The 22,137-nt window shown below is 50.3% G+C and overlaps 2 protein-coding genes across 2 annotated transcripts in view; both read right to left on the bottom strand.

The window, feature by feature from the left end:
• Window positions 1–6,981: 6,981 nt before the first annotated feature.
• Window positions 6,982–18,593, bottom strand: KLHL35 (kelch like family member 35). The gene is given in 8 exon segments (XM_042906778.1): window positions 6,982–7,694; window positions 8,573–8,761; window positions 10,109–10,297; window positions 10,946–11,064; window positions 12,736–12,920; window positions 14,074–14,955; window positions 17,847–18,102; window positions 18,105–18,593. Coding segments are annotated over 8 exon segments (2,115 nt in total). The 5' UTR covers window positions 18,211–18,593; the 3' UTR covers window positions 6,982–7,505.
• Window positions 18,594–21,579: 2,986 nt separating this feature from the next.
• Window positions 21,580–22,137, bottom strand: part of GDPD5 (glycerophosphodiester phosphodiesterase domain containing 5) — an 86,604-nt gene continuing 86,046 nt past the window's right edge. The window contains exon 17 of the mRNA XM_042905252.1: window positions 21,580–21,815. Coding sequence (XP_042761186.1) covers window positions 21,667–21,815 — 149 coding nt within the window. The 3' untranslated portion in view covers window positions 21,580–21,666. The remainder of the gene's footprint in view (window positions 21,816–22,137) is intronic.

The raw sequence follows: 22,137 nt of genomic DNA, 5'->3' as shown, positions 1-22,137 counted from the left end.
AGCCAGTCACAGGTCTTTGTATATAGATGGGGTGATTAAATTCCTTAACTTCCAATCCACTTAAAACTGAAAGTTGGTGTGTGGGGTTCAGTCATGCTGTTATGTAACCCCACCAGGGGGTGCTGTAGCAGGAAATAAGTACCAAAGTAGATGCTTGGGGAAGAATAAAATGCGTTGAATAAAGTAGCAGGTTATTAGTGTGCATGTGTAAAGCTTGAGTTATTCAGGTGAAGAAAAGGAGGCTGAAAGCTGGAATGTGAGAATTTGAGAATAGGCCCAGGGGCCAAGCAAGGGTCCCAGATCAATGGACAACACTCAATATGGAGAACCAGGGAAAGTACAAAAACTGTTGGCACCAGAGGACAATGGGTAAGGGGGTTTCTTGGGGGGAGGGGGGGGGTCAGCATCCAGACAGAAAGGTCACTGTTGTCACAGGCTGCTCTATCCCACAGCAGAGTGATAATGTGTGGAGTCGGTTACCTTCAGCCCCTACGTCCAGTCAGCCAGTCTCATCTAATTGGGAAATTAGACAAAGGCTTACAGGAATGTACAAGCCTGGTGGGGATGGGGATAACCTCTTTCTGCAGAGTGCTTTAAAAAGGAGACGTGGGAAGATGCTGGGCTTTGCAGTCAGACTTGGATTCAAATTTGACACAGGCACTGGTGAATCTTTCCCATCAGTATCTCTCCAGTCTGTTGGAGTTGAAGATCTAACAATACCTGTCTGTAGCATATCATCTAGTGTACTATCTCTAGAGACAACAGCTGAGAGCCCAGGCCGTCCAGCCAGAGTCATTCAAAACCAGGTTAACTTCTTAGTATGAGCATGGGCACATCAATGTCATCTCAGCCTTGAGCATGTGATTTCATAGCACAGTGCCTGACCCATAGGAAGTCCTCTGAGTGTACTGGATGTTGTTAGTATTTAAGCAAATCCTCTTAGAAATGATTAGTAGCTTAACTTCATGGTATTGGATCCTCCCCATCCTAAGGGCCTTGACCATAGAGACGGCTTTCTGCTTCTGCTGGGAAGTGGGCATAGCTGGTCAGGTGTTACCACATTCTGCAGGGGCTGAAATTGGCCTTTTACCATGCCACATCCCACCTAGTGGTTGTTTCTGAGCCCTGAGTTTGCTGTGTATAAATGTAGCTGTTCTGTGTTAGGGCCTGCCAACACCAGAGCAGTAAGTCATTTAAGTATCATTTAGAGTCAACATTTTCAACCTAAAAAAATAGTTTTTCTTAACTATTTTTTTCCTCCTCAGGGACATGAGATTTTGATGTTATTTTATCCAGGAAATAAACCATTTCCCTATTTGTTATTGATCAAAAACTACATGTATAACTTGTTAAGCAGCATGACTGGTGAGAAAATTGTTATATTCCCTGAGCTTGCTGTAAACATTCCATTAATCTGAACATCCCTACAATGGGCTAGTTCTGTCACTAATTTCATTTTATAGCAACTTTAGCCCACATGATACATATTAGAGGAAGGAATGTATGATTTCTCTTAGGCTTTGGAAAATTCTTAGGCTATCTCAAGATCCTACTTAGGGTTTGACAAGTGACATGAAGCCCTAGATTGGGAACAACTTATTCTAAACTCAAGTTTTTACAAGTAAGAGGCTCCAGTGGCTCTGAAATTGAAATGAGACCACACCTTTGCTGCTCAGTCCTGTATTGTACTAGCAGCTCAGCTGGCCAGGTGCAGCTGGGCCTTTGTCCACTGTTGGAGGAGTGCTGCTGTGATGGGTTCATCTCACCCTCCACCCTCACTGGCTGGCCATGGACTGCCCCTATGACCAGCCTGTACCTGCCAGTCTTGTGTGGTGAATCAGAGGAGCTGGAGTGTTGAATTGTAAGTTGTTGGCAGTGTAGAGGGCTTCCCTTGTCTTTGAGAATATTTTTGCTCTTTAGAGGGAGAGCATAGACCCAGCAATGGGACCGCTTTCCCATCAGGGACAGAGGAACAGAGGTGATGGAGCTTTCCTCACTGGTTTTCCTTCAATATGACAGGAAGACTAGCCATCGCTATTTACCATCTAGGTCCAATAAACACCGTATCTTTTAAATTTTAAGTCCCTTTACAAGTAATTTACGGAAGAATAAAGGGAAAGTGGGAAACAGTTATATATTTTACAAGTATTGAAGTGTTTACTAAAATTTTAAAGTTTATTTTTGAGAGGAGAGAATCCCAAGCAGGCTCTGCACTGTCAGCAAGGAGCCTGGTGTAGGGCTTGAACCCAAGAATAGTGATATAGACCTGAGCTGAAATCAAGAATCAGACACTTAATCAACTGAGGCACCCAGGTGGCTCTAAAAATACTAAAATTTTAGCAAGTATTAGCACAATTCTGAATATACTGAAAACCATTGAGTTCTACCCTTCAAATGGGTGGAATTTATGGGATGTGAATTACATGTCAATAAAACTCATTCATATATTCATGAAAATAGGTATTTATGTATATGTATGTATATACATAAATGAATTAAACAATTTTTTATTTTCCTTGCCTGGGAGACAACATACCCCAAATGAGCACCATCTCTTAAACGTGGTTAAATGCTCGTCAACCACCCTGTGTGAAGCTGGAATGTATTCATCTTGTAACTACTGATCCCAGATTTCACATATATCTCTAGTAGGCTCTAGCTTCTTGCTTCTGGGTTTTTGGTTTACGTTTTGTTCAGTTTTGCACTTGCATTGTCTACATGGAATACTTTACAATTTTTTGATGGCTCATAATGTTGAAAAGACATTTTCTTTGCTCCATAGTTTTAAAACATTTTTGATTTTAGGTTTATAAAGATCAATTTGAAGGACCAATCTAATGAATTTTTAAAACATCTACAGCATCTGTTTCCCTATAGTCACCTTAGTACACAACTGCCTCAGCATGTCTCCACTTAACGAACTGTAACAAACTATATCAAGTAAATGTTGGGGCACAGGCATCATAAAAGATGAGTATTGTACAAAATAGGATGGTACAGGTCTTTGTCAAATACTGTGTGATGAAATCCTTCTTGTTGATTGACTTGAAATGCCATATGTCTTTTCTGTTTTTAGAAATAGGTTGTTCACTAATTCTTGGGTTTGAGAAAATTCATCTATGCGGGGTTTTGCTTATGTGACTGACCAGTTTGCATCCCCAGAAATGAGAGTGCTGCCGTGTCCCTGCATTTACTTTCTGGTTTGTCTGTATTAAGTGTGAAATGTCCTCTGTCAGTTTCCTTCTCTTGGGCATTCTGTCATTATGGGCAGAGAATGAAAGATCCTGAGTTCTCAGCTGACGTCTCGACTTCTTTTATACCTTCTTGAAAGATGATATGCACTATAGGAAATTTAGTATGGAAACTGAAAGATGATGTAATAGTAATGATTTATTCACTACTGTGTCTTCCTTCTAGGCAATACCATCATTCTTCCATTTGATCATTGTAGTCTTGTTTGGGAATAACTGATGAGTAATGTGAAATAATTTTTAGGATGATTAAACAGCAAAATTTTTCAAGATACAGGAAAAATAAATTCATCATGATCTCAATGTATTTTAGATTTATAGATGAATCTAATGAATCTGTATGGTCAGTGCAAGATAGAATGAGTTTTATTATTTTTAAAAAGTAAGTAAATTTCTCATTGTTCTTTGGAAGCCCACTAAGAAAGAATAACAGTCATAAAATACTAAGTCTTACAAATAGTTAGAACTTTTAAAAAACGAAACTCAAAAACTAAATCTGGGTCCAGTGGCTTCTGATGGTATACAGAAAGTTAAGTCTGTTCTCAGCTGGGGAGAGGATGGCAAACCCATTTACCTAAGGAGTCATACTCAGGACTCCTGGTCTGGCTTCCTCCTGGGCAGTAACAGTCCCATTCAGCAGGCAGCCTGGGGTGGGGGGCGGGGCACAAAAAGCAGTGGGCTAGGAGCCAGGGAGGCCCTCTGTATATGATCTTGGTCTAACCTGCAGTCCTAGAAAATTAGGACACTAGTGTAAAATCTTTTGCTTGTATTCTGGTGAGCCTGACTCACGAGGGAGATGAACCACGTCTCCCCTCATCCAACTGGGAGCCCCTAAGGGCAGGGACAGTATGGCATCAGGCTGGGGTTTCCCATGGTGGAAATGATGCACAATAGTCCCCCCCCACCCCCACCCCCACCCCTGCTTATCCATGGTTTCACTTTCTGCGATTTCAGTTACCCAAGACCAGCTGTATTCTGGAAGCAGATTCTCCTTCTGATTTAGGTCGATAGTAGCCTAATGCATCACAATGTCTGTGTCATTCACTTCACTTCATCTCATCCTGTAGGCATTTTATCATCACACATCATCACAAGACAGGTAAGTTAGTACAAAAAGAGCCTACATTCACACAACTTTTGTTATAGTGTATTATAATCTTTATTAGTTAATTTTAAATCTATTACTTGTGCCTAATTTGTAAATTAAACTTTATCATAGGTATGTATGTATAGGAAAAACATAGCATACCTAGAGTTTGGTACCAACTGTGGTTTTAGGCATCTGCTGGGGAACTTGGGATGTATCCCCCCACAGATAAGGGGGGACTATTCTATCTTCCACTTCTAAACAACTGTGCTACGCTCAACACTCTTTTAGCAGAGCCTGGGCAAGGCTGCATGGAGAGAGCACACTTTATAGATGGCTGGACCCAGGGTGGAATCCTGCCTCTGTCACCACTCACCAGACCAGTGACATTAGTAGATAAATCACTTAATAACTCTGAGTCTCTCTTTCCTGATTGGTAAGGGAGGAAATAGTACTACCTCACAGGTGTTATGATACAGAAATCCAGGAAACTTTGTATAGGGTACTGAGTGGGAGGTCTTGTTCCAAGCATTGGGGGATACAGAGGTAAAGCTGACACTTTTCCTGCCTCAAGAAGCATTCTGTGGGTATGTCAAGGGAGACTAGAGATATCACATATATAGGCCTGGCTATATGCCTGGTGATAAAAAAGAGGGGCCGATAAGGAAGGGGCATAAGGAGAGTGATCAGCTCTGGAATGGAGGGTATCAGATCTGCCCAGGCAGAGAGGGCAGGAAAGGGCATTGCGCTTGCACAGGAGAGCACTGGGGGCATGAAGGGTCATTGTTGGGGAAATGGGGCAGTCTGCTTGGGACAGGAACTGCCCAGCCCAGGTGAGGTGCCCATGTCAAGATCTTACCTTTTCCACTCAGACTTTTGCCTGGGTGGGCAAGCAGTACAGCACCTTTTTTGCTTTGTTCTGGGTATTATCTGTGGGGTAGGGACCAGCAGGCTCTGAGAGGCTGGGTCTCCACTCTCCTCCCCTCCCCTCTGCCATTATCAGCTGGGTCCAGATGGTCACAGGCTTCCTAATCTGGGATAATCAGAGGGTAGCAGCTTAGTTGGAACCCAGGGCTTTGTGATGGGCCAGTCTCAGCTGGAGAGACCCCACAGATAGGGCCCTGGGGCTTTGGAAGATGGGGAGGGGAATGGGGCTGGCCCTGTGCCGGAAGGGATGCAAAGAGCAGATGATAGCTCTTCAAAAGGCAATCTAAGTGCACGAGAGAGGGAGCCCCAGATGGGGCCTGGCCAGCTCCTCTGGGCCTCAGAAACACAGGCATAGGACCAGAACCACTGGGTCTCTGCCTCACAGAATATGTGACATCTTTTGTCCCCTGTCTGTGCTCTGAGCTCATCCTTTCCCCTCCAGCAGTTTTATTTTGCTGCCCATAGAGCCCCAGGCCACCCAGGTGCTTATGATGGTACGAGGAGCTTGTGCCCTCTGTTGACATTGGGGAACTCGGAAGTCTAGGTGTGGAGCTGGGCTGGCTGGGTTCTCAGGCTGGGGCCCTGGTGCCTGCCACCCTGAGCCTGCGGTTTGCTGTGAGCTTGGCCTCAGAGCTGCTGAGGGTACCATGATGGTTTTTGTTCTGTTTCTGCTGCGTTTGTGAGTTGGGGCACCCCACCTTGGCCCTAGCATCTAACAGTGAGCCTTATTTGTTATCCTTTTTAGAGCTTTATCCCAGAGTCTGAACCCTAAAGCTGAAGCTTCTCCCTTACTCATGGTTTTATAATTCTGTTTCTGATCCTCAGACATGTTTACTTACTTATAAGCCTAAGCCTCTGTCTTTATTTTATTTTACATTTATTTGTTTACTTGTTTATTTATTGTCAAGTTAGCTAACATACAGTGTAATCTTGGCTTCAGGAGTAGATTCCCATGATTCATCACTTACATACAACACCCAGTGCTCATCCCAACAAGTACCCTCCTCAGTGCCCATCACCCATTTTCCCAACCCCCCACCCCCATCAACCCTGTTTGTTCTCTGTATTTAAGAGTCTCTTATGGTTTGCCTCCCTCTCTTTTTTATCTTATTTTTCCTTCCCTTCCCCAATAATCATCTGTTAAGTTTCTCAAATTCCACATGTGAGTGAAATCATGGTGTCTTTCTCTGACTGATTTCACTTAGCATAATACTGTCCAGTTCCATCCACATTGTTGCAAATGGTAGTATTCCACTGTATATATATACATCTTCTTTATCCATTCATCAGTTGGTGGACATTTGGGCTTTTTCTGTAATTTGGCTATTGTTGATAGCGCTATTAAACATTGGGGTACATGTGCCCCTATGAATCAGCATTCCTGTATCCTTTGGATAAATTCCTAGCAGTGCTACTGCTGGGTCTTAGGGTAATTCTATTTTTAATTTTTTGAAGACCTTCCACAATGTTTTCCAGAATAGCTGCACCAGTTTGCATTCCCACCAACAATTAAGCCTCTGTCTTTTTAGTTGTCTGGCATTTATCTGTCATTGCTAAGTGTTTGAATTGGAGAAGGTAGTTTAGAAAGAGAGAACCATCCTGACCAGAACTGCTTCATGGATTCCTGAAGCTTCACGAAATCTTGAGTCATGGACTCTGCCACTTACTAAGTATATGATCTTGGGTGATTCTCATCTTTTAAAGCAGTTCCTTCTCTGTAAAATACAAATATTAATAACTAGCTTATTAAAAGTTTCAAAAATGCCAGTAATCTCAAATGTAAAGACAGTGATTACCTTTGGGATAGATGTGGGAAGGAATGGGTTTAGGAATGGAGGTGTCTACAAAGGCATTTGTAAAGATCTGTTTCTTAAGCTAGATGGTGGAAACACAGATATTTACTTTATTATAATTCTTAAACTGTATAAAAATATATTCTTTTTATGCATGAAATGTTTCATAATTTTTTTAATATGTCCATACTGCCATCATGAAGGTGGATATATGAAGGTGCTTTGTAAAGAGTCAAATCAGGGAGTAGATGTTGGGCATTACTTCTCCAGGCAAAGCAGGCTTGAGCTGGAACACAGACCCAACCTTTGAAGGTTTTATTTCTATGAGAAGGGAGGGTGGCAATAAGTTAAGGGGCTATTTACATGGAGGAGCCATGAGGGGAGCAGTGGTGAACCCAAGTTCTCCTTCCTTTCTCTGTTTCCTGGCTCAGGCTGTTCAAGTCTGTGTCACCTGCTCAGGCTCTGAATGATGGTGATGCAACCATGGGAGCTGGTACAGCGCTGTAGGGATGGCTGGGCCTCCACCTGCCCACTGCTGGGATCAAAGGTGAAGACCTTGTCGGTGCTCTCCCCAAGATCATCCCGCCCACCAAGGATGTGGACCTTCCCATCACACGCAGTCACGCCACAGCTCTCCTGGGTGGACAAACAGAAAGATAATCAGCTATGGGGTCCAGCCTGGAGCTCCCTCTGTCCCTAGCTGGCCAGGCCAGACAGTAAAACCCCGATCCACAGAATATGAGCAGGCAGTCTAGATGGCAGGAAGGCAGGGACTGGATGAATCGGAGTTCAAGCTCTGGCTTGACCCTTACTAAGGGTTGCCTTAACAGTTAATGGGGTTAAGCAATTAAAACATTTTACATAGTTCCAGGAAGATAGTAAGAACTTCAGTAACAGTGATAACAATCACAACCACCACGACCGCTCTAGGATCTCAGACTCAGGCCAGAAATCTCAGGCTTTTAGAAGCACTGAAGGTCAGAACTGGCAGGGACCAGCAATCCAACCACACCGCTATGTAGTATCTTTGGAGTTTCAGGGAAGGGGACAGGAGATGGGGGAGACAAGGAATGCAGGGGCCAGAACATCTAGGGCCTGGACCTCCCTCCTCTAATATTACTAGGGCAGGGGAACTTACCAAGTCCCTTCACCCTGATCTCCCCACAATAGGCTACCAGCTGGTGGCCTTCAGAACAGAAGAGACTGCAGAGTCATTTAGACCAAGACCCCCATTCAAGGCTAAAGCACTTGGGACTAAGGTTCCATGCTCTGCCTTCATATGGCCTAACTGGTGGCCTTGGATGAGGCCTCAACCTCTCTAAGGCTGGTCTCCTCATCTGTGGAACACGTGGCTGATTATCATAACGAGGACAAAGCTAAGGAATTATATATAACTGCCTAGCATGAAGTCAGAGATAAGACTCCCAAACTCTGAGATTCACATCCTTAGACATGGCACCTTGTTCTCCTGATTGCCACCAGTACCAAGGCTGTGCCCAGGAGCATCTACTTACCACAGGGCTGGGGAGGACAGCTGCCTCCCCCCAGACATCTGTGCCAGGGTCATAAGTGAAGATTTTGCTCATGAGGCCTCCAACCACATAGATGGTGCCCTCAAGGGAGACAGCCTCGAGACAGCACTGTGAGAAGGGCGCCGGTGATCGCAGGCTCCACCGGTCCTCCTCAGGGTCAAAGCACTGCACCTGAGGGGCAGGAGGAAGGGCTGTGGTGAAGCTTCACCCCCCAACTGCCCTCCTACCCACATCCTCCCATCTCTCTGGCTGGGGGGACTCATTCGACACATTTACCTGTGTCCACCAGGCCTGAGCTAGCATCTGCAAGAATAGAGGAGACCTCCTGTCCCTGCCCTCAAGTGTGCTGAGTCTGGTTCCACATTCTAGCCCCAGCTCTGGACTCCTCCCTTTGTCCAAAGCCTCCTCATCTTTCAAGGTCTGGGAAAGGTCTGTGTCCCAGAAGATGGAAGTACCATCTTCATTAGTGCTAGAGAAGGTCTCAGAGAGCAGGCCCCCAAATAGAGATGCATTTCTTGTTGCATACGTTGTCAACCCTCTTCCCTGCTCTTGGTGCTCTGAGCTCATGACAAGATTCCAGCTGGGCTGTCTTGTAGTCCCCATTCCTACAGCTACCCACAGGCTTCCCAGCCCCACCAGTGTTGACAACACCTTCCACAATTTCTGAGGGCTTATCCCACCTCTGTGTTCACCCTTACTCCGTTTCCTCAGTTGTTTCCTTGGAGACCCCTGGAATGGCCTATAATACATCAGTGCTGCACAAAAGGGTATTAAAGGGCAGTTCCCCAAGCCAGCCCCAGGAAGGTGTGTGTGTGTGTGGGGGGGGGGGGAATGGGGTCAGAATAAGGAGGGGTGAGGGATCCTAGTTTTTGAAAGATTCAGGTCCCAGGACCACAGACTTGTGAGGCCATCAGGAGAGGAGGAATAATTTTTATTCACAGCTTAAATGTTCAACAACTGAAAATTTGGTTGATAGACTATGGTTCACCCACCCAGAGAACTATTGAAATGATGGCTGTGAAGAGTTTGTAAGCATGTGGAAAGTTGCTTACATTTAGATGAGAATAAAAAGAATGCAAAATTTTACTAAGGGTAAACACAAAACTAAAACACAAAAGATTCAGAAGAAGCTTGGAAGGCAATGTACCAAAATATTAATAGTAGTTATCCTTCGGTGGTGGGGTCATGGGTGATATTTTTCTGTTTCTCTGTTTTCTAAATTTTCAGTACTGCGTGGTGGTGGTTGTTTAAATGGAGGAAAAACATTTTAAGTAATCCCATCCTTGCCCTCACTTAATTTTTAAAATGTATTTGAAACCCCTATGGCACCAGGTAAAATATTCACGTCAGACCCACCGTGTGACCTTGGGGTCATCTATCTCTCTGAACTCACTTCCTTGCCTGCAACCAGCAGGTCACTCCTCAGGGTTGTTGAGAGTGAGAAAATGGACGAGGACATGAAGGTGCCAGTTCTGCGCCTGGCACACAGCAGACCTCTAATGCCCTGTCTGTGCCCACCTTGTTGGTGCTGACACCGTCCTGCCCAGCTCCCCCGATCACGTAGATCCTGCCGGCGCAGGCCACCACTGCAGCTGAGCTCACAGCCTCTGGGAGAGGTGTTGCCGCCGCCCAGGTGTTGGAGAAGGGGTCATAGCGTTCTACGCTGCGCAGGCGCCGAAGGCCATCAAAGCCGCCCACTGCGAACAGCTGTGGGTGAGGACAGGCAAGGATGAGGTGTGGCGGCAACTTCCAGCGGGAGTCAGAGCCATGTGTGTGCCAGCCCCACGGGCTCCACTCTGTGCAGAGAAACTTTCTCCAGACCTAGATCATGTGCATCTCGGCACTGCCAGTGCCTGGGTGGCCTCCATCCACTTACCAAACCTCCCTGAACATGTTTCCTCTGTTAACTGGGAATAATGATATCGGTCTCTGGGGTGGGTATTAAATCTGTCTGTAAAATATCTGGCACCAGGCTGATGCTTAATAATAATAGCTAGTAATTTTTTGAGAGTTTATCAGGTCACTTCAGTGGTCCTAAGAAGCACTTCTATTTTCTGAGTTTGGGATGTAGCTTATAGAGATAATGAGCAATTTTTTTTTTTTTTAAGTGGCAGAGTCAAAATTCAAACTAGTCTGTTTGGCCCAGAGCCCACACCTTTGACCCCTGACCGCTAGACTGTACTATTATGGTGATTGGTATTAGCACTAGCATTATTTTTAACTTCAGGCAAGTAGCTTTGCTTTTTGGTGCCTAAGATCCCTTCTTTCAAAGACAGTGTCTTAGAGGGCCTTCCCCCAGTAAGTCCATTGATCTGTACCTTGGTTCACAGGGCAGCAGCTGCTGGGTGTGCCTACCTGCCCCTGCATGACTGCCATCTTATGCCTCCACCTGCCCTTGAGCAGCGAGGCCACCTTGATCCAAGTGTGCAGAGGGGAGCTAAACATCCACACGTCATGGCTGTTGATGTGGCCTCCTAGGGAAAGAGAAGCAGCTGTTGACCCCAGGCCCTCTTGCTAACCCCAGCACCCCTCAAGACCCAGAAATAAGGGCCCCCAGATGCAAAGGAAGTGTTAAGCGGGAAAGACTCCCCCCACTGTGCTGGTGTGAGGCTCTAGGCCTGTCACCTGGACAGTGTGCTTTGATTGAATGGTGGGAAGGTGTGAGTTAGGACAAGGGGCAGGAGTTTTGAGGAGAGAGGCCTGAAAGACTCAGGGAGAAGAAGCTGATCTTCACTGGGTGTTTTATGGTGGTATGCCAGGCTCTGTGCTCAGGGAAGCAAAGTGGGGGGCACTTAGAACTCAACTAGATATGAGTGCAAAGCGTGCCCAAGACAAGCATCAGGAAGGTGACGGGGGCAAAGGGAAAACAGAGCCACCTGCTCTGGAATGGGTAAAGGTAGAGAGTGACCTAGGAACCCTGCCTCATTTCTGCCTTTACCTTCACAATTTCATGTCTGTTATCCCTCCATGAGGTGTTAGGGTTACTGTACCCAGTTTACAGATAGGAAACCCAGATGCGGCTTAGAAACCAAGAATGCACCGCTGAAGACCACATATGGCCTTTCACTCCAGATCAGTGACCAGATCCAGAACTTCTAGTCCCTGAAGCTGGGCACTGGTATGGCCTATGAGGCCAGGCCCTGGAATGCAGGCCGTGGACTCTCCTTCCCCATTCCTCCTGGGGTTACTGACCAGGGACTCACCTGTCAGGAGCACCCTTCCCAGGGACAACCCTGACTGCATCCCTTAGCCTGAGCCCATGACTCAAGCCCCAACTCTGTTTTATAGCTCTTACTTCTGTGTATTCCCAGCAGAGGCCCAGCAACATGTGGTTGCTCACAGGCCATCAGGAGCCTTAGAGAAGTTATCCACTAATAAAGTGTGGCCTGGATTGTCCCTGAGGCCTTTCTGGTTCATTCTTCTCCTTATCCTTCCTAGACACCCATAGCTCCCTACCACAGTGCTGTCTGCCTAGACCTGGAATCAAAGCTTCCTTGACCTGACTCGACTCCCTTTCCTGCCTCATCCACAATACCTCCCTTCTTCTCCCAGATGCACTCAATCTGCACTTTGGAGACCGGAGTACCTGGGGTTCCTTTCTGCACATTCCTGTCCTATGCTGTTCCCTCCAGATTTTCAAGATCCAGCTGAAAAGTCTGGTGGTAAAGTGAAGTGTCTCTGCCTTCAGTGCCTCTCCAGGGCACCCCTGGGGAGGCAGGGACTATTTTATTTAAGTCTCTGGGGCCTGAATCTCAGGGAGGGCACAATCCATTGGTATCAAAACAATCTGTGTTCTTCCTAGCTTTGCCATTTTTGAGATAATGGGAAAATTCTTAACCTCCCTGTGAAATGGGGCTGGAGGGGAAATTGAGTGAGTAATGTAAGCTGCCCAGCATAATATCCTGCATGTGGTCTGCTAAATAGAAGTGATTAATAGTACTACAAACTGAAGTGGACTTTAGTGAATAAAGGTCGGAATCACACTAGTGATGGGCTCTGCAGGACTACATGCCACTTCAGCCAATAACCACAGGTCATCAAGAATATCCCACCCCCATTTCACAACTGAAGATTAAAACAAGGGACCTGCACAAGAGAGGCAAAGAGCCAATCCTGTGGGGCTCCCGCTGTGGACCTGCCCTCACCGGAAACATAGATGTCATTGCGCAGAGCACAGGCGGCGAACTCTGAGCGCATGTATCCTGGGAGGCTGGGCAGTGGGGTCCAGCGCCGGCTCTCTGGATGGTAGGCATCAGTGAAGGGCAGCTTCAGGAGCCCCTTGCGGTCGCAACCGCCGATGACCACGATCACTTCAGCTAGGTCCATGAATCTGGCATGGTGATAAGCCCAATGCCTGTTAACCCGCACACAATTTTTGGCCCTCCTCACCCTCCCGATGACCAGACTGTACTGACTTGCTGCCCTTCTATGCCTTTTTGTCCTCCAGTCCCGTGCTGGACTCTGACACCTCCAACCTCCTTTCCAGCTCTTGATGGGAAGAGTGTCACACTAATCCTTAACCCCAATCTACTGACCTCTGAATTACAGAGAAAGAATCTTTACAGAGCCCTTGCCTAGAAAAGTCACCTTGTTTAATCCTTATGATAGTTTATTAGGCAGGGATTACTATTCCTTTGGCAGAGGAGGAAACTGAGGCTCACAGACTTTGGCTTGCCAGAAGTCATGGAGCCAGTAAGTGAGAGAGCTGGAATGCAAGCCCAGGTTGGGTGCCACTAACTCATTCTCTTCACCCTTTTCTGCCCTTCATCCCTAATGAAGACTGCCTAATTCTGCTGCCTCCCTCCTACTGTAATCATCTCCAAAACCCATTCCCTAATTACTAATTCCATCACCCTTTCAGCAAAGCATTCTCCCCTTCCACTAACCAACCCCTCAGGCTTTTGACCATACCAGAATTCCGAAGCCAAGCCACCAGCTTCATACCTAATTCCTTTGACAAATATTGAGCATCTTCTTTGTACCAGGCCCTGAGCTTAGTGTTGGGAGACACAGTGTGGGAAGACAGAGGCGTCCTGTCTTCTATCCTTGGGAGGGTGACAGACAATCTTGGACTACTCCATGCAAAATCTCCTGGTTTGGCCCTAAGCCTCTCCTTTTTTTCCAGGACCTGCCTATTTATAGCCTTTACTAAACTGAGCTCTCCGAGGTAAATGCTATTTCCAATTATTCCCAAGTCCCAGGCACCCAGTACAAGACCTGCACGCAGGGAAGCACTCAGAATTATGGATGGATGGATGGGCAAGGCAAAGGATATGTGTAGGGTGTGGATCCCCACCCCTCCCTCACTGGATCCTGAACTCAAGGGCAGCATTCCCAGTACCAAGTCCATGAAATGTGTGCCGAATGCATGACCGCATCTCATTCCAGAGGCACGATTAAGTGATTGGATTAAAGGATGCCACAGGGATGAGTGAAGAACCGGGGATGCGGAAGGGTGGAAGGCAAGGGAATGGGGGCCGTACCTCCGCGGCCGGGCCCGCAGCGCACCAGCTTCGGGGCCGAGGATGAAGCAGGCGCGGGCCTCGAGCAGCAGCGGGCGGCACTCGCGGTTGGCCTGCAGCAGCTCGTCGGCCTCCACCTTCTCCAGGAAGTAGGCGGGCGCCAGCAGGGGCAGCCGCACGTGCTCCAGCAGGCGCCTCAGCTGCCCGCGGCGGGCTGGCGCGTCGTGGCGCACCCAGCGCATGGCCGCCTCGAACACGGCCTCCTCGCGTGCCACGCCCAGCGCCGGGTCGGCCAGCAGGGCCGCCACCTCGTCGGGCGCCAGCTCCAGGAAGTCGGCGTGGCGCGCCACCTCGACGAAGGCCTGGCGCAGCACGCGGCCGCAGCGCTCGGCCAGCGAGGCGAGCGAGAAGGCGGCGGCCACGCGACGCAGCGCCAGGCTGTTGGCGGCGCGCAGGCGACCCTCGAGGAAGCTGGCGCAGGCCTCGCGCAGGCCCGCCACGCCCAGCCGCTCGGCGAGCGCCAGCACGGCGGCCGCCTCGTCCTCAGCGCGCAGCCGCACCCCCGCCCCGTAGACGTAGTCAAGCACCACGGCCAGAGCCGCCGCCGCCACGCCCGGCCCCGCGCCCGGCGCTTCCGAGGCCACGGGCGCCACAGGCACTACAGCCAGGGCGCGCTCCGGCTGCCCCGCGGCGAACAGGCTGCGGAAGTAGGCACTGCCCGCGCTGAGTGCCGCGCGGTGGCACGGGAAGTCTCGGCCACCGGCGCGCAGCACCACGTCGGTGAAGGTGCCGCTCAGTCGGTACGCATTGAGGGTCTGCAGAAGGCGCTGCGCGTGGCAAGACCCAGCGCACGGCCCTTGGGACCTGTGCTCCGACTCCTCTGGCACCGGGCCCTCCAGCATCCTGCCAGGTAAAGAGCACAAACGGCGTCAGAAATCCACCGGGTTGGGCCTGGCGAGAGGGCCGGAGGCCCCTCGTCCGTTCATCCTTGGTTCCTTGTCCGGTTTGCTCACACAGGTGTGCATGAATGTAACGCGTGTGCTTTCATTTATCCAGCTGCTCGTCATTCCATTCCTCCACCCAGAGCCCTAATGGCTATAGTGATCTAGTCCTTGCCTACCTGAAGGGCTAGGCCCTGCCTCGGCTGTATTACCTCTCCCTCGCTTACCCACTTAAGCCATTTTACTCTTTCTCTTCTTCAAACTCGTTAAGCTTTTTCTTTCTTTTTTTAATGTTTATTTTTGAGAGCGAGCGAGCAGGGGAGGAGCAGAGAGAGAGGGGAACAGAGGATCTAAAGCGGGCTCTGTGCTGACAGCGGTGAGCCCGATGTGGGGCTTGAACTCATAAACTGTGGGAGCATGACCTGGGCAGAAGTCAGACGCTCAACCGACTGAGCCACCCAGGCACCACTAAACTTTTTCTTAATAACAGCAGGAGACAGATGGTAAGCTCTCAAATGGGATAATTGGAGGAGAGTCTAATAAGGGAACGGTTTACAAACACATCGTGTTTAGGGCCTCTCACAAGGGGTGAAGCAGTGCCACGTGGCTGCCAACGGCAGGGAGTCTTTAACTCTCCAAGGTCCGGAACAGGACGGCTGGGAGGTTACTGGAACCTGCACAAAATATCTGTGTGTGTGTTGGAGGGGGCGGGGGTCCCCTGACAGGAGCTGTAGAAGGGATTCAGACTGCCCCACAGAGACCCAGTGTGGTGTAGGGAGGTATAACTCTGCTCCCACTTGTCACCCCATCCTGTCTCCTGATTTCCTGTGGGTGCTCCACACTGACTAAACCCTGATTTTTCTTTTTTTCTTTCTTTTAGAGAGAGAACACACATGAATGGGGCGGAGGGGGAGAGAGAGAGAGAGGGAGAGGGACAGAATCTTAGCAGGCTCCATGTTCAGCACAGAGCCTGACTTGGGGCTCCATCCCATGACCCTGGGACCATGACCTGAGCCGAAATCAAGAGTCAGATGCTCAACCAACTGAGCCACCCAAGTGTCCCCAAGCCTTGATTTTTCTATTTAATATCCATGTTTCCCCCATCAGTACAGGATCTGGCCCGTGGTAGGTGCTCAATTAATACCTATTTAAGATTGAGTGAATATATTAAGCTAGCATGTATTTAGAGCCTTTTCTGTGACAGGCAGTGAACAAGATAGTCATAGACCCTGCCCTCCTGGATCTCACAGCTTGGTGGGGGTCCCACGGGGGAGTGTGGGAGCCGATAGCCAACTAAACCCAGTTGGAGGGGAGTCAGGGAAGGTGTTCCTGAGGAGGGGTGTGCAGACTGAGAAGCATAGGTGGACTTAGCCAGGGGAAGGGAAGGCAATGCAGGGAGCTTGTCACCATTTAGAGAAGAACTTTTGCTAAGGCCCAGAGAGAAAGAGTGCAGGAGGCTAGAGCCCCGCTGAGAGGGTAGTTGGCCCTCTCTCTAGTGAGTTCTCTCTGCGTTTTCAAGAAGCACGGTGGGGAAATGGAGCTAGCTCTAAGGACTGATCTGGGTTCTAACCCTGCCTCTGTCACTGAGTCTCTGTGTGAGCTGTACAAGTCACTCCCCTTCAGTTTCTTCCTCTGAAGAAGGATTGTTGTGACTTTGGGACTATCAAGTGGAATTTGAAAAGTGCTAGGTACATAGTACAAACTCAGCTAACATTTCTTTACATGTTTTTACACGAGAGGAAGGAAGCGCACCAGGTGTGTTAGTTGCTTTTATGTACATAATTTCATTTGATCCTCACAGCCCTGAACGTTTCTTTAGATGCCCCTGCCCTTCTTTGAGTCTGTCATAAGGAAGCAAAAGCACACAGGGAATCCGCCTTTCAGTGGTTGCTGTGAGGATAAAAAGAAAGGTGTTCGCAAAAGCACTCTCGAGACTGAAGGGCGGTACTGGGCTGGCTGCGATTTGGCCGTTATGAACATACAGTCTCCGCTTGCACACCTCCAGGGACTGGGAGCTCACTGCATGAGGTTGCATTGCCCTGGAGGTCAGATCTTGCCCAGTGTTAGTCTGGCTTTCATTGCTCATGCTCCGGTCATCCTTGGCGCTGGATCGTCCTGTCTCAGGATGACAGAAATGTGCTCCCCAGTGGGCAGCGTCCCAGGAAGCTAACTATGCCCAAGTAGAGGGGCTGGGCCCCGAATCCACCTGGCTCCCGACTCTGCATGCCTAGCTGCTCAGCCACACTTGCCAGGGTTAGGGGATGTTCTGAGGAGCAGCCCAGGATCAGCAGAGGGAGGTGAGAGAGGTCAGCAGAGCACGCGGCCCCCATTCCATTCTCTGCAGGCTGTTTGCTAAGAAAGCAGCCACCTCCTGGGCTGAGATCCAAGAGGGCAGGCCTCCTCAGGGTAAAGAGGGGCTTGTCCCTGCAGCACAGGGGCTGCTTGGCGGGGCAGAGAGGGAGTCTTCTGGAAGTGCACAAATACTTTTTCACTTTTTCATTCGTTCTAACTGCTGTCTAGTGCACTGGGCACTGTGGTCATGCTGGGACATCAGACTCAGTTTCCACCCTGGAGATTCCCAGTCTGGGGGCCGGAGGACACCCGGTTGCAACATGGAAGGTAGGGATTCCCAGGGAGGACGCTGCTGGGCATTCTCCCATCCCAGCTAAGAATCTAGGCACCTCCAGCCGAGGGTCCTGATGCAAACTGGGGAATCCAGCCTCTAGAAGTTGACATGCTACCCTGTTTCTTGTTCACATCCACAGCCACTCACACAAATACACATTCAGACTTGTAGACACCACACAGCCTTGCCGTGTGAGGGTCTAAGTCCCGGATGTACCTGGAACTTACCTGGCCATGCCCTCACCCAGGTGCTCTGTCGCTGCTGCGCTGGCACTGACCACTCCTCTCTGTCCTGCTGCCGCACCCCTGGCAGTCCCGGCTCCAATGTCCTTGCGGCTCTGCCTGGACTCCCGCTCCGGCTCAGCTACAGGAGGACAAAGGGGCTGGACGCCAGGGGGGAGGGGAGAGGAGAGGGGGAGAAGGGGAGGAGGGGACGCTGGGCTTTTGTTCCATTCCTGGACCAGCACTGGGAGGGACGGGGGGAAGGAAGGAGGCGGGAGTAAGCGTGGTATTGACTGTGCATACATCTCAGGGAATGTTGTACCTGGATTGGGGGTGACCTGGCACTGGTTGTACCCCTGAATAAATGCATGGATGTGAAGGTGTAGGGGAGATTGCCCTAGGAAGTTGGGGTGTAATCGGGTGGTTGTGAGTGTACAGGTGTTCCAGGGTCCCTGTGAGTGTGGGAGTGCATGGGGACCTGGTGACTGTGTAGCACCGGGGTGGGTGTGATTGTATAGCTGTAGGTGTGACTAAGAATGTGATTGCATAGCTTAGAGGTCTCCCGTTTTCCTCCTGCTTCTGTGTGGCTCTGCTTTATCTGTGTTCCTATTTGACAGCAGACTTTGTCTTATAGGGACTGCATGTGTCTGGTTGTCTGCCTGGTGTGTCCCTCTTAGTGTCCATCTCTAAGTGGTTGTTTCTGTGTTTGACATGGGTCTGTCTGTAAAGGACAGGAAGCTGTGCCTTGTGGATCGTGTGTGTCCTATATGTGTGGCACGGTATGAGTTGAGGTAGTTTTCAGCAATGTACCCACCTCGGAGGGGACCCAGTGAGGTGGGGCGTGGTGGTACTGAGCAGGCCTGGTTGGCATGGACAAGAGGAGGCAGGTTTGGGCTGGCCTGGCCTCGTTGACCCCGAGGAGGCAACCCCATAGGCTGCTCCCAGATCGTTTGCTGCCTCCACAAAGGACCACAGGGCCTAGTGTTTGAGAGGCGGGTGAGGAGATTTGCCTTCATGGAAGAGGTCAGCAACTGGGAGGAGGTTGCTTTGACAAGAACCCGGATAGGCCCAGGGCACTTGGGGTCTGGTCCTGGAACTGCTGTGACTTGCCATGCAGCCTGGGGCAGACTCCTGCTCATCCCTTGGCCCAGCTCTTCATCTTGGCAGTAGGGATGCTCACAGTTCCTGCTCTGCCACTCTTACTGGGTTGCTGTGACACTCAAGAGGGGGTCTGTAAGTGAAAGCCACGTGCCATGTGGAGTCAGTGAGGCCTGGGGCTGAGTTTGTGGAAGGAGCTGGGATGGCAGGAGTCACCATGATGCTGGCCAAGTAGGCGTCCTGGGGGCAGAGTCTATTCCCAGAACCCCATGCCAGGGAATGGTCTATCTCCCTTCCCCCCAAGAAAGGAGTATGTGTTGCGATGTGTCATAGGTTATGGGAGATTCTTTTTTAAATTTTATTTATTTATTTTGAGAGAGAGAACATGAGCAGGGGGTAGGGGCAGAGAGAGAGAGAGAGAGAGAGAGAGAGGGAGGAGAAAGAATCTCAAGCAGATTCTTGACATGGGGCTTGACGTGGGGCTTGACATGGGGCTCGATCCCACATCTCTTAGATGGTGACCTGAGCTGAAACCAAGAGTCGGACACTTAACTGATTGAGCCACTCAGGCACCCCTTGGTCACTTTTTATCTGTACTTGGGAAGGATGGCCCTGGAGCAGGCTCACCCGGGGGAGGCTGTGTCCCTGAGGTCCAAGGGAAGGAGTGGGACGGGGAGGGACCCTGTCTCCGGTTTCCCTGTGAACAGGGCAGTCAGTCTGTCCTCCACAGACCAGGGGAGGATATGGGGATGACATCAGGAAGGTTGGGTTCTCAGTAATTCTTCAGTCAAGGGACAGGAGCCAGCATTGACCACAGGATGCAGGTTCAGCTGAGGGTGGAGACAGGACTGGCCCTCTGCCCACCTAGGGAATGGTCTCCATGCTCCCTCTGCTTTGGGGGATGAGGGGAGGCAGCTGGACTGCCTGTGCACTGGGGAGGTGGGTACATTGTAGGGCCCCGGTGAGGGATGCTGACTAGCTGTCCCACTCTGAATTTCCAGCCCCCTCTACCTGCTCCTGAAGACTTTGGGAGGTCTCAAGTTGCCCAAGTGTGGCCATGAACCTGGGACATCCTGGCCAGGGGCACTGGCTGGACAGGAAAGGGCTGGAATGAAAGGTCAAATCCACTTTCCTGGGTGGGCCTGCCAGAGGCTGGAGAGGTTACTGGGGCATTTTGTGTAGAGCAGTGCAGCCCGTCCCTGACCTGGCTGTTCAGGATTTCTCTTATACTTTGTGCCCAGGGAAAGGTGGGAGCTGACCTCTGTCCCTTCAGGGGATGCACTTGGTATATGTTCAGTAGGAGGGAAGGAGTGTGAATCCCCTCACAGTTCCCAGAGGGTGGCCCTAGAGGTTAATGTGGGGGGAACAGTCTGGATTTCAGAATTTGGGAGGGGTTTCTTTTCCTTTCTTCCAAGAAGGTACCAGAATTGCTTAGACCCCAATAATTCTGTCCAGAAGAGGTACATCCCTTGGCTCCTAGAAGCACCTCCATATGGCTGTGAGGGGACCTGCTAGTTCCACCACCCAGCCCTGCACTGGACCCAGGAGGTCTCCCCATCTGCCTTGCCATTCCTGGCTGGTTATGGAAGGCACGCACGCATAGGCTCTGGGGCCAGAGCTTGGGCAGGATTCTGCCTCTGCCCATTCTAAGCTATGTGGCTTTGGATGGTCACTTTCTCTCTCCAAGATCATCTCCCCACCACAGTATGGGGATGCTGGTCCCCAACCCCAGGGTTATTAAGGAACCCCTGGTGTCATGGTGATACTGGGTAGGGGCCCAAGTACCCTGCCACTCTTCTACTCATTTCTGAAAATGCTTCCTCCTTTGGCCAAAACTGAATCCCAAACCCAGCAAGTTCTCTCCCCATCCTCCCACAGACCATTCAGAGACAGCATGTGTCAGGATGGCAGCTTTAATCATATTGGCCAAGGCCGTCAGGCTTGCTCTGCTGTAGGCCTCCTTGGCCATGCCTAGGACACTCTTCCTAGGTGGCCAATGCCCTGTGGCCACTGATGTGGAAACCTGAGGTTGTATCAGTCTGCAGATCTCTTGGGCCTCTGTGCCACTCTGCCCTAGAAGTCTGTTGGACACGAGGGCGAGGGATAAAGCAGCCTTAGGCCTATTCTCCTGGCCATCTCCAGCTGTTCCTGGGGACATGGCTCAGTCCCTCTCCTGAGGCAGGGCCAGTGGTGGTAGGAGGCTGGTCAGGGAGGAGTGTCTCCACCACAGCAGGCTTTCTTCTTGGGCTGAACCTCCTTGTGCTTTGAGACTGATGTGAAGAACAGCTGCTGGGGGCAGAGGCCCAGCCCAGGCCCTCAAGGCAGGAGACACTGGAGAAGTCGGCTACCTCAGCATAGACAGGAGGATGGACACACGTGGACACCCACATCCTCAGCTGCCACACGGCCCAGCAGCGAGCCATCAGAGCTTCCAGATCAGGATGCAAGGGAAGGCCTCCGGGGGAGGACCAGGCCCTGGGCCCCAGACTTCCCAGAAGGGGCCCCAGGCCAGCAGGGGCCTCTGCGAGGCTGGAGTTCTGACCTGGCTGGGCCTCAGGAGAGAGGGGAGTCCCCTTCAAGGGGGGCCATGGCTGACGGGGGCCGGAGCCAACGAGGAGGCCGTGGAGCCAGCTCCCAGAGCACTCCAGGTCCAGACATGCTTCTGCCCGCTCTCTTGGGTCCCCTGGTCTCCACGTACAGGTACAGGCTGGGACAAACAGGTCTTCGGCTAACGCCCACTCCGGTCTGTGAGAGTCTTGGTGCGGCTGCCACTCCCTCGGTTGTCCTTAGGGGTGGGAGCACTGTTGGCATACGTGTCATAGCTGTTGTCTGAACATACAGAGAGCTCATCGGAAACCTCCATGCCATCGCTGATCTCTGCTGGGCCAGAGGGAGGCAGAACGTGAGTAGGGAGAAGAGAGTTCAGTGAGGATGGCTGGCAGATGAGGGGGAAGGGTAACTCGCAACACACAGCTCCTGTTCAGGCACTTGGAGGCTGATGAAATCACTGGGTTCAGGTGTGCTATTGAGGTTGGTATTCAAGGCCCTCCTTGGACTCTGCAAACACTCTGGCCACACCCCATTCACCTCTCCCCTGGAACTCCACCTCCCAGCCACAGAAAACCACCTGCACCCTCCTGGGCTTGGTGCTCATGTGTTTACTCAGGGCCTTTGCACACACTGGTCCCTCTCCTGGGAG

Source organism: Panthera leo, chromosome D1 (genome assembly GCF_018350215.1).
Source record: "Panthera leo isolate Ple1 chromosome D1, P.leo_Ple1_pat1.1, whole genome shotgun sequence".
NCBI classification, from domain to species: domain Eukaryota; kingdom Metazoa; phylum Chordata; class Mammalia; order Carnivora; family Felidae; genus Panthera; species Panthera leo.
The sequence above is the reverse complement of the archived record's forward strand: the minus strand, read 5'-3'. Positions and strand labels throughout refer to the sequence as shown.